At 36.9% G+C, this 12794-nt stretch overlaps 1 protein-coding gene across 1 annotated transcript in view; it reads right to left on the bottom strand.

The window, feature by feature from the left end:
• Positions 1 to 7235, bottom strand: part of LOC105930540 (glutamate receptor, ionotropic, delta 2) — a gene marked incomplete at its 5' end in the record, with an annotated part of 302244 nt that extends 295009 nt beyond the window's left edge. The window contains 1 exon segment of the mRNA XM_036129181.1: positions 6948 to 7235. Within this exon segment, the coding sequence (XP_035985074.1) occupies positions 6948 to 7235 (288 nt within the window).
• Between the last annotated feature and the right edge of the window lie 5559 nt (positions 7236 to 12794).

Genomic DNA, 12794 nt, shown 5'->3' with positions numbered 1-12794 from the left:
TAAAAATATATTTTTTTTCTTTCTGTATATTTATTTAATATACTTGCCCACCACTCCCTTTGATTACAAAGGTAACAAAATGTTAGCATGTATAGTCCAAGAGCAGGGAACCCCACACATTTTCCCTTATGATGAAACCTGAAACACCACTTAAAAGAGCCATAGCAAATAAATTGTGACAACTCCAAGCTCTCATAAAGTAAGCATAAGCAACCATTAAATAGAACTTGTCCCAGATGCTGAAGTCTGAAAGTGTTAAGAAAGAATAATTGACACTGAGCATATCAAAGCAATAATACCTTTTGAAAATAATAAAATGTTTTTCTATTGAACTTCAGTAAATCATAAAGAAATGTGAGAAAATTAGACAACGAAGAAGCAAAGAATGAGCGAGACAACATTCACGGGGCTTAAAAACATGATAGCCATAATTGCATACACTGATGACATCTATTCTACCAAAGTTTACATGAGTGGTGGAGACATGTTTCCTTTAAAAATATATTTTTTTTCTTTCTGTATATTTATTTAATAGATATGCTTTCAAATCAAGGCTTATTTTTATGTTATTTAATTACCTTATATACACTGTGTGCTGCCCAACCTGTCAAGCAAGAGAGTTTTGGGGGGTAAGGGAGAGTGATAAATAAATTGTCAGTATTTTCCGTCACTTTCTAGATTCCTTTATTCAGCAGAGAAAATAATATCCCAGAAGTCCACGAAACACCTTCTTGATCTTTACCTTTACTTTGATGTTTTACATGAAGCCTACAGAGAGATCAAGGGCCCTATGGATTTTACATCTCCAATCTGACACCATTAAAATTATTTTATTTTGTTCATAGTTCCATAAATACAGTAAATAAAAACAATCTGCTCGCAACATATCAGTAACCAGTTTTAATACAGTTATATTAAAAACTTTTATCAAAACAGATGTTAATGTCGATTTGTACACACTTTAGCTACTCTGGGTTGTTGCTTTTACAATCATGCATATTGCATATTTTTCTCATATTATTGGGTAAATCGGCTGCTGCATTTCCTCTGCATAGCTTTACCATTGCATTTTTATCTGATTATGGCATATTATCAATAACTGTGCAATACTTTTTTCTTATAGTTTTAGCCTATCTGATAAGGACATTCTCTGTTGTTTTAGAATTTAACAATAGGTCAGCTCGTTTGTCAAATTACTAATCCACTTTGTTACTCTGTCGGTGTGTTTTTGCCACTGTCACACCCAAATTCCCTGTAGGAGGACAATAAGGGTATTTATTATCTTATACTGAGTGTTTTATGTTTGTTTGTTTAATCTTTTTCTCCTCTTTACTAAGATAGAATATTTTTGGCTAAATGTCTAATTTGGAAACATATAATTCTCATTAGGAATTTAAAGGAATTAACAAATATTTAATTTAAAAAGGAATTTGAAACATTGTTATTGGAATTTACCAAGGATTTTAAATAGTCTGGGAAAATGTGCTCCAGGCATATGGTGTTATTTAGGCATATTCTTGCCTAAATCACAGATTCCATCAGTATAAACTTGAGTACATCTATATTACTCCTCAACAACACCTACCACAATGCTAACTGCAGGGGTGTTGAGATTCCACTTCAGTTATTTTTGAATATATGGGACCAGGGACATGAGCAATATTATGTCATGATTTTTAAGCATTTTTAATAATAAACTGAAATCTTACAGACACTGTGACAGAAACGGGGTGACAAACAGAGAACCCAGCCATGGAGAAACTGAACCCATCCTCTGATTGTCAACAGTGTTGGTGTAACACTAAGTGGTACCCTCAGCATTCTGGTCCGTGAGAGCACTGTTTCATGTTTCTGATGGGATTATGGGCAAGGTCAAGCAGCAGGTAACAATACTAGTCATTCATGTTTTCAGGTTTTGTTTAAAAAAAAAACACTGAAAACCAAAAAAAGGGAAAATGTGAAATACCTGAATTGAGAACAGCAGATACAAGTAAAAAGAAGGAGGGATAAACTGAGAGTAGAGAAAAAGATGGGGTAGACTGAAAACATGTGTTCTCAGTGTCCGGGACGCACCAGTAGAGCTGAAAATAGGGAGTGGGACAGTTGCACTGTAGCTTCATTTGAGAGGACACACTCGACCGTCTGTTCTCTAAAGAACTCCTTGTACAGAGACGAGGTCTTCTGGGAACATTGCTATCATCTTAAAAGACCCTCTCTGTCTTTTACTCTATTCTACATTGTGGTTTTCTCTCTCTTCCCCTATCTCTCTCTCTCTCTCTCTCTCTCTTTGGAATCCCAACTCTCTCCTCCCTCCTTGAGCGGAGGGTGAGGTCATTAGGGAGAAATGGTGATATCTTTAAAGGGCCTTCTGTGGCTAAGAAAACAGCATTGGCAAAACCCACAGGATCCAAGTGATGAATCAGTGGTCACAGAGCACAGAGGGGATAAAGGAATTTAAGTGGGTTACAAATACGTGTGTGCATTCGTGTATATGTGGCTGAGTGGATTGTGCAGATATTAAGGTTGAGCCACAACACGTGGGGCAAATTCCGGATTTAAAAGAGGTTACTGAAGGTTGTCTGGAGACAGACAAAAGGTGTTCCTAATTTTACACTTGATTAGTTAAAGTAAAGGTCAGGGTAACAATCCTTTACTGGAAGGCTTAAATATATGTTGGTGATTTAAATGAAATTCTAAAGTTGACCTCACAGTGTATAATGGATGGTCTTTAATTTAGGTGCAAAAGAAAGAAACAAAATGTTGAAATAAAAGCTTCTACTGGTTACAGAATATATAAAAACATCACATTACAGTGTCTCGCAGTGTCCTGATCATTTTCCCATTTTGTCATGTTATGACCCCAGATGTCAGTGTATCTTATTGGGATTTTGTTATTTGGACCTTAACAAATTAGTACATACTTGTGAAGTGAAAATGGTATACGATTTATCACTTTCTTTTTTACAATTAAAAAGCTGAAAACTGTGGGATACATATCTAGTCATTACCCCTTTCATTTGATACCTGTAAATCAAATCCATTGAACCACATGGCTCTCAAAGTCACCTATGATTTATAATAAGAGTCAACCTGTGGATTATTTAATCATAATGTCAATTGAGCTGTTCTATATAGGACTATTAGTGAATTTTAGTGAACAAATAACATTATGAAGATCAATGAACACACCAGACACGCAAGGGATAAACTTGGGGAGAAGTTAAAAGGATCAGGTTAACCATCCAATGGAATGGCTTTGATCAAAATATATTCTTGTGTTAAAATTGCCCAGTCAAAGTTTGGGCCTGATAAAGAGCAAGACATTAAAAAATTGACATTCATAGACATTCCTTGCTCTGTTTAAAGGAGCTAGATGTATTTTCCAAAGAGTATTGAGCAAATATATCAGTCTCTAGATGTCCAAAGCTGGTAGAAAGACTGCCAAAAGACTTGAGTTTCAATATGACTATATAGGCCTACAATTTTTCACTTCCACTTCTCAATTATGAATTTCTGTGTTGGTGTATTACATGCAATTTCCACAAATCCTTTGAATTTTGTTGTAACCTGATAAAACGTAAAAACATTGAATTATTTGCAAAAGCCTAGAGGTGGCACAGAGCATGGAATGACAATAGCAATAGGCTCTTAATATGAGACAATATGACAATTAAAATACACATAAGGTAAAACATCCTTTACACAGAGTTGTTTTGGGTTAATCTAACTTTGACATTTACTATAGTGACATCTGGGTAGTGGAACTAGAATTTCCAAAGGGGTGAAAATAGCAAAACCTAATGCCTATCCAATAAAAGCTGCATGCTAGAGCTCCACAGTAAGTTTGAGATGACTTGGGTATTCAATACAGTGCTAAAAGGGTTTAATGTCTGAAATGTTTGAGGTTTAGTCTGGAGAAAGCATTGGTAAACAAATCCAATGCAGAGATCCAATTGGAGGGCAGTGCATACAATGTGTTGATTGTGTTACTTGACTCCAATAAGTGAAATGTTGCTTCATTATGGCAAAAAGGGAGAAATCAACAAAAAGAAAAAAAGAAAGCTCACCTGAGGCAGAAAACCATTCCACTGCTTAAAAGCTGAAACTTAAGGTATGCTATTCTTCTCTCCTTCTACTGTTGTGGGGTGTTACGGTTAGTGTTTTCCATTATGCAGCAAAGCACCTACACTCCCATCAGTCATTCAAGTGAGATTCAAAATGTAAAGTGTTGGAAAGCTTCAACCCATTAGGAGCACAGGCTCAGCAGTGTTCTCACCTGTATGACTCAGATGCTTCTTTTATATACCATTTTGTGGCTACACTTAATCACACTCTCATTGCTGGGATTTTTCTGTTGCACAGATATAAGCTTATCCATGGTACTTTTTAAATGATAACCTTGGATGAGCTTCCAAGCAATCTTTGCTGATCCTGAAATGCGATTTGAAAATATTGCAGGCTCAAGATTGTTAGGTACATATCTGAGAGAGAATTAGTAAATTTTGTAACACTAAGCTCCTGCAGACACAAGGTTTCATATCTTCCTTTCTGCCAAATAATTCAGTGACTCAGAATGCAAATTTAAACATATTTTTTCCCCCCCGCTGATCCCTGATAAGCTAATAAGCGTAAAATTATCATCCCTCCAAACGATATCTAAGTCGTCTATGCTCAATAGTGGTTTCTAATGTTGACAGAATAATAGCAAATTTTAAGTTTACCTGGGTGCAACCGAATCTCAGTTTATAGACGATATGATGGTGTCAGTGCCTTTTTGTGAGTACATTTGTTGATGTGACCGAAACATGGGTTTCGAAATCTGTCAAGCATGAGTCATAGACGGATGTAATGGAATAGAGTCTGGCCATTTTTTCAAAATAAGACGTTATTCAAACTCAGATAAATAAAATGGAGATTATTTAAGTTATTTACTCTTGAATCAGTCCAGCTCGTTATCCAGCTGCACGCACAGGTACCTGTAGCTGAATACAACCTCCACCTCCTTGCCTTGAATGGTAACTGGAAGACAGTGTGTACCTCTTACTCCTGAAACTGATCACTATCTCCTTGTTTTTACTTATGTTCAGCTTAAGGTGGTTGGAAGTTGCTCCGGTCCACAAAGTCAACCATCATGCCCCTATATTGCCCCTGATGAACCAACAGCTGCTAAATCATAATAAACTGTCTAAAGAAATCAGGAGTATGTGTTATACTGGAAGTATGATTTTTCAAGGGCCATGAGTACAGGACAATAACCCAAGGAGCCGTTGTGTTGCTCAGGATTTCATTGTATGAAAGTATTATGATAAGGAAAAATATGTTGAATTACAGATATTAATGGCACAAAAGTAACAAATGTTCATTAGTCAGACTGTTGGATCAAAAGGTGCAGTAAACAAAAAAAAAATGGAGTTCAGCCCAAGACCATTAAGTACTTTATTACTCAACAGCATAATGTTAAAATATATTATTTAATAGGTAGATGTTAGTGATTTAAGAACTGATGTGATATGATCAGTTTTCCTTGAGTACTCTAAGAGTAGCATTTTGTACAACATGCAGTTGCCTGATTGCTTTTTTTCCCCAGAGATCAGTAAAAACAGTTTCAGCGCAACTTTTTTTGACAGAAAACCATTTATTCTGGCAACATATTTAAGATGATAGTAAGTAGATTTAGTAACAGACTTTATTTTTTAAATAAAATTAAGACCCAAGTCCAAAATTACACCCAGCTCCTTTGCATGCTCTGTGGTCTGTAGCCCAAATGAGTCTAGTTTAGCACGAACGCTTCCATTCTCAGTACCAAATCTATGAGTCAAAGGATATGCATGTTTTGAGAATGGCCAAGTCAAATTCCAGACTCAAATCCTAATGAGAGTCTGTGCCAAGGCATAGCAAATTGATCTTCACATGAGCACCCCATTCAAATTGTTTATTATATGAATATTAGGATTTGACGATCATTTCAGTCTTTCAACGTCAAAAGCTGATAGAGATGTTCCTTAAAAGACTTGATGTGAATGCAGAAAAAATGGTCCTGTAAAGTAATTCCAAAGTATTGACCTCTTAGGCACTAATCGAATGTCACTTAAGTTTACGTGTATGATTGTTTTTTAAAAAAACGTTTTAAAACTGAATCCGTTTCTTGCACTTTACAACAATGCACACCCTTGTTTTAGCATATCACATTACATCCATATAAAACATTGAAATTTGTGGCTGAAACCTGGACCTATACTCCATAGTTTTAGAGTGAAAACAAGCCACTCTACTAATGAATGGAATAAATTAGGATAAGATGGAAACTTGACATTACGACGGCACTGTACCTGAATTCAATCAGTTCACAGCCTTTGATTTACAGACAGGGATTCCTGACTAAAACTCTGTGATCCAGTTACATTTTTTTTAAAGTCAGGGAATTGGGAAGACCAGGCTTGGAAAGGACATGAAATAGACAGAGATAAACAACCTATTGGCACACCTATGGGCTTTTAAATGGCATCTAAACAGTAACAATGGCAAAATTATACTGTGTATTGTGAAGCTTCACTAGCACTAGGGTCACATTATAAATGGGACATAGGCCGTTTGTGGCCTAATGTTAGAGTTAATGGGCTGGAAAGAGAGAGTGAGACAGAGAGAAGGAGGGTGAATGAGAAATAATATACACAAGCAGGCAAACTGGCATGAAACTGAAATAAAAATCCATTTTTGTATTTTTTTACTGTGTGTAAATATAAGCATACAATAGTATCGACCTGTGATTACTAATACGATTGTAACAACAACAACAACAACAAAAAGGAAACAACAATCCCAGCATAGCACCTCCATAAATTAATCATTAATATTTTGTGTTTTTTTTTTTTGGGGGGGGGGGGGGGGGGGCAGGTGGCTTAGCACTAAAAGACAAACAGGCAGACAGACATAGCTTATTGACTCACCAAAATCAGAATCATAGAACAGGACAAACTTCTGCCAGCTGTACTCAGACACCACCTGCATGATGACTTCGTTGAGGAACACAGGTGGGCGGACCATGAGGGTGTAGTCGTCGGCTCCAGGAATACGACTGGTGGGTGAGCATGTCGAGCGGGGTGTTCCCACTGGGGCGCGCTGGATATAGAGATGGGGTATGTGCATGGCATCAGCCAGTGTCTGAAGGCTACCTGCTGACATGCAGCCAATCGAGCTGACCAGAGCCAGGATACCACGGTTCATCAGCTCACAAGCTGGTTGGAGGGGAGAGGAGAAAATGGAAGGAGAAGACACGAGAAGAGTTGGTTATTTCATATTCTATAATTACATTATTTTAAAGCACAAATTGTCACGTTTGAATATTTATCTGTGTTAAAAGCTGATTAAAGATATTCTGGTTCTGCTACTGCATATTATTACAGTGTAGCAGCCACTTGAGGAGGCAGGGCTAAGCATGTAGTTCCGTCTTGTTTTCACATTCACTATATATATGCTTTAAAAACTAAATTGGTCTCGGCCTGTTCAACTTCCCCCAGATCAACAAGAGAGACAGAGAAAATAGATGTCCCCTATACAGTGCTGTTTGTGGTCTAGTTCACTCTTTGCGTGAGTAAACTGACTAGCTCTCTAAGAGTTTGTAGAATGTAAGTGTATGCATCAATCCATGCTTGGGTCCTAGTTTAATGGTCCCTTGTTCATGCCGATTGAACTTTTTCACATTACATTAAGACCACAAACTTTAACGTATGTTATTGGGATTGTATGTGCTTTTCATATGTAGAGACTTTGAGATGGTCTTAGTGGATAGTGAGATATATAGAACTAAATGCAAGGCAATCCTGTGATACTGTGACTAGAATGGAGGATCACCTTTCATTAGAGCAAAACCCTTCAACACTCAGCCCTAGCTACAATGGAGTGGTTTTAATTAAAGCATTCCCATGTGTTCGAATGGCAAAAGCAAAGTTTAAACCTAAATCCAGTTCTAAATTTGTGGAACAACTGGAAAAATCAGAATCGACTTTATTTGTCAGGTATGTATATGATGAATTTGACTTTGTCCAGTTTGATTGTACAAACTGGACAAAAAACATTTTGATGTGTAAAGCTGGTAGAGGCATACCCCAAAAGATGTGCAGCTGTAACTGCAGTGATATGTTCGACAAAGTTTTGACTCATAGAAACTGATTACATGTCGTTGAAACCCTTTTTAATATTACATATTAAAATTTTAGCAAAGTAGTTTTTATTCCATATCACACTTAGAGTACATGTTATTTTGTGTTGGTCACAATACAAAAAAGTTATATTGGTGGAATAAAAATTCTAAAAGCTCAAAAGATATGAATAACTTATAACTATAAAATAAAATCAGATGTGTCTGGTGTTCATCGTGAATAATTTTCGCTAAGAAGTTTGTGAAACTATTCTGTCAGTGGGCGAAGGCTTGGACATGTTGACAATAAAGGGCTTTGCAAGGAAAACTAAGAAATTGCAATGGAATGCTCCTAAACCTTTCATCATGACCAACACACAAATTTTCATTTTAAGAGTCAAGTTATTGCATTTTCTTCTTGCCAGGCTTTAATCATCAGCTTTTCAGTTGTTTGTGCTCTACTGATTGAATCTTTCTCATCTCAGAGACACTGTGTCCTACCTCTTTCTCCCTCTTGGGCTTGCAGTGCCCTCAGAACACCTGTACCTCCTCCCAACACCACTGTTATCTCTTTTCTTGTCATAAAAATGGCCATTTTCATTTTGATTGCCCCACAGCACCACAGAACACGCAGAATTTTCCCCAGTCAAGAGTCACACATCCTCTCTTCTTTTTAAAGCACTTTCTTCACAATTGTATCCCTCTCCACTCCCAACTCTTTTTCATGATCCTTACTGAGGAACACCATTCACCGTCATCTCCTGTTTATTCTCTTGTCAACACCAGAATCCACTGATCTTGCTTCATTCTGCTGCTACATTTTCCTTCTGATTTATAACCCCTCTTACTTTTCAATGTCTTCAGTTCAAAAATTCCAACAACTCGACCTCCCGTATTCTGTCCTCATGTATTTGCCCCTGCTTTCCAACCCTCATCCATCTTGATCTCTATTTCACTTCCTCTCCCATATTGCTCTTGACTGTGTCCTTCACTGTTAAAAGTGTTACTCTAACTTCTAGTAAAACAAAAGCTTGTCACAGAGACACCAGATAAAACACAAAAGCTGGGCACACATAGATACACATAACGTGCTGTCTCAATGTATATAAGCACTTTAAAACACACAGTCAAAAGTGTTTAATGCCACTGGGAGTATTCTGTTGACAGTGCAGAAATCCTGCCAAAAGAAAGAAAAAGACAAAAAAAAAAAGATAAAACAAAGAAAAAAATCTTGCAAAGAAAGAGCTTAGGGAGACAGATTTACGATGCTGAGAGAGGCAGAATAAAACATTGTATATGTTTATTCATGTGTGGCAGAGCACACAAGAGCTAAAAAAAAATGACAACTCCCGTGGAAGCTGGTTTACAAAACAAAAACAGCCAAACTAAAGGTCGTTTGTGAAGATTTCTAATTGTCTAGCTAAATTTCATTGATGTTTATAGCAGCTGGGAAACACATTTTTCTGCCAAATAGCTGCACAAATACTAAAGAATGCCTCAGTGTTGTGTAACGTATTTAATTTAGCGCAATTATGACTAGCATTCGCTCTTTTCATTGACTGCACTGAACTCTACAATTCTGTTTCTTTCATAATATACCTGAACAAGGTTCTCCCTGGCATCATTTAACAACGCTCTGTTCAGGGGTGAGCAAAAGATAAAAACGGTGCATTTTTTAGGAAAACCTTTACTACTTCATGCAGAAAAGAGTTGCAACATTTCCCCTCCAAGGCAAGAGCTCGGCAATGTGTGTGTGTGTGTGTGTGTGAGAGAGAGAGAGAGAGAGAGAGAGAGAGAGAGAGAGAGTATTTCTCTCTCTGTGGAAAGAGAGAATGAAATATATTAATGAAATATGTTGCTCTGAACTGAAAAAATAAAGCATCTCATGCACTAATATTTGACAATTATGTATTTTTCCAAGCTGTTTCTGGCACATTTTTTCTTTTTACAGAGATGGAGCCTGCAGCAGGCAAGGAGAGAGGCCAGCTGTGGTTTGAAATTACAGCAGGAAAAGAAAAGGAGGCAAGGTGGTGCTTAATATATTCTGTCATTTTTAGTTTGGCATTTTGACCATCAGAAAGGGCAATGTGCTATAGCTAAAATAACTTCACATATGTCTTTATTTTCCATAAATGTTTGGTCAGGTTGTGGGCTTAATCTGGATCAAGATTTTTTTCCGAGTTCTTAAAAAAAAAATCCTTCAGTTAAATAAATACAGCATAACAGGCTATTTTCTTTTCAAATTTTCTGGCTCTGTTTCTTTCTGAATATTAAAACTGGAAAATATGCAAATGATAGATGCTTTGTTGTGGAGAACTGATGAACTAAAACTGAGTTCATGTAGAACTGTAGAGAATTAACCTATCTTAAATAAGAAGCAAATCACAGATTGCGAATGCTACTTAATAATCACTATGCTAACTGACATATAATGCCACAACCTATATATTAATAATAGCTTTATTTCATGAAGAACCTAAAAATATAAATGAATGTTAACTAGTTTATTATGTTCCGAATATTTACGTGGTGAACTATGAGAATAAATTAATTCAGTTTTAAATTGTGTGAACTGAAACTAATACATGCCCCTGCTTGTTTATTAAATTTAAGATTTATAAACAATCCATATAGGCTACAAAGTGACTCATTGTATTTAATTTTTTCAAGATGTCCAACAACACCGATACTCAGGCAAAAAAGGTTTACAAGTAAGGTCAAAACAGACTGAAGATTCAGAAGCAAATTCAAGCTTCTATTTACAATGCCTTTCTTGAATGAATGAATAATTTATTTCAGATGATCAAATATTAAATGTATATTCATTTATACTATTTAGAAGTTAGAGCATGTCTGTGGTATAAGTAAAACTTATTTAATCATACACCTTCTCCTCCCTGTAGTCCTTAACATAACTAAGTTTATATTACTCCAAAGTCAATTATGTAAACAAATCAATATACATATAAACATACATATTGACATGTGCCTACGCACGTCTACATCCAAATACTTACACCTAGAGACCATATCCCACATGAACACAACCATTGTGGCCATCTTATGAAATCTATGAAATGTATTCAGAACATGATCAGACTTGATTTTCTTTACCATTTCCTGCAAAGACATTTCAGGCATATCCTAAACAGAAGCTCATTGCCTACATGTGCCAGGGCAGATGTGCTCTACTAAAAGGATATATCAAGACAGAATCCTAATTACAGAATGTACTTTATTAAATTAAGACTGGATCCAACATCAAAGTATGCAGGCCACATTGATGTAATAGTAACCTGTGCTTGTATGACCTTCAACCGTACAGATTATTTGTGTGTCAGTCCTGTGCGTGTATGTGTGTGTGTATAAGAAAGTGGTTTTGTTGAGTGGGTGAGTGTGAGTAATGGAGATGTACAATTGTAAGAGTGGTGAGAACACGCAACACACAGCACCCAAGAGCAGCAAAGGACAGGTGAACCTGGCTCTGGAAGACGGCAGCAGCCCCAGGCCAAAGGACACAAGACACCTGGTAGCTTATGAACCCATATGCCCACGGTCCACTAGATGGGAATCCACCACATGTGGCCTGTGCACGCACACAAACAACAGCGCATTGTGGCAGGACAGGTGCGAAGCCAGGAGCAAAACCCATCTCCCTTGAACCTAAAATTGGTGTTACTGCAGGGGTGTGCCAAACCCTACTACTTGCTGGAAGTAGTCTCCCCCACCTCACCTCAAACATTCAGTGTTGGGGTGTGTGTCTGTGTGTGTAGGGGGAGGGGGGCAACTGTACTGTGCTCCCCCATGACTGTAATGTCCATCCTCCAATAGATCAAGACGGAACTCGGAATGAGTCTTAGTACAATTCTCAGGAATTGTATTTGGCCAGAGCAGTCAACTGACTGACTATATATATATATATATATATATATATATATATGAAGTGGTGAAAATACTATGTCTGTTCCCTTTATATATTATTGTGTACATCCTGAGCCGGTGTTTGCCTCAAAAAGAAATTTCACCACGGCAATATGTGCTGATAATAAAGATTCTTGACCCCACTGATGTGTTGCATATGTTAGGGAGCAAGGCATGGTCCCCACCGGCCCGGTAGGTGCACCCTGCCCTCACAACCCCAAACAAAAAATGTAAATGTTGAAGTAAAGACAAAAGAACAGAAATTGTTGTATCTGGACAATAAAATATATTCATATATAGTAATTATGTTTATTTATGCTGCATCTTAAAGAAACTATGGGCTTTTGCTTCTAAACACTTGGCATGTAGAGTAAAGTTATCAAACAATTTACTTAGCACAGTCATACCGACAAAACTTGTTAAAATTCATAAGAGAAACAGTCAACTAAAGCACAGCTTAAAAGGTGTAGTGGGTTCAGCTGTCAATGAACTAGGTCTTTAGTGAAACCTGGCTAAAATGGGAGCAATGTCTTTAAATATATAAACACAAAACTATTATGCTTTTATTAGTATAATATTGTGAGGAATGATTCATGAGCAAAACCTGAAGAGAGTTAGTTTATTCATCCATTTCCCTGGGCGTTGATGTAGTTGATTGATGAGTATAGACTAAAGCAGTTTCAGTATAACAGGCCATTGTTTAAGGTCCACATTCTTAGGAATTAATTAAAGTGTA

Source organism: Fundulus heteroclitus, unplaced genomic scaffold, assembly GCF_011125445.2.
Source record: "Fundulus heteroclitus isolate FHET01 unplaced genomic scaffold, MU-UCD_Fhet_4.1 scaffold_144, whole genome shotgun sequence".
NCBI lineage: Eukaryota > Metazoa > Chordata > Actinopteri > Cyprinodontiformes > Fundulidae > Fundulus > Fundulus heteroclitus.
Note: the sequence above shows the minus strand (reverse complement) of the source record. Positions and strands in the feature narration are given on the sequence as shown.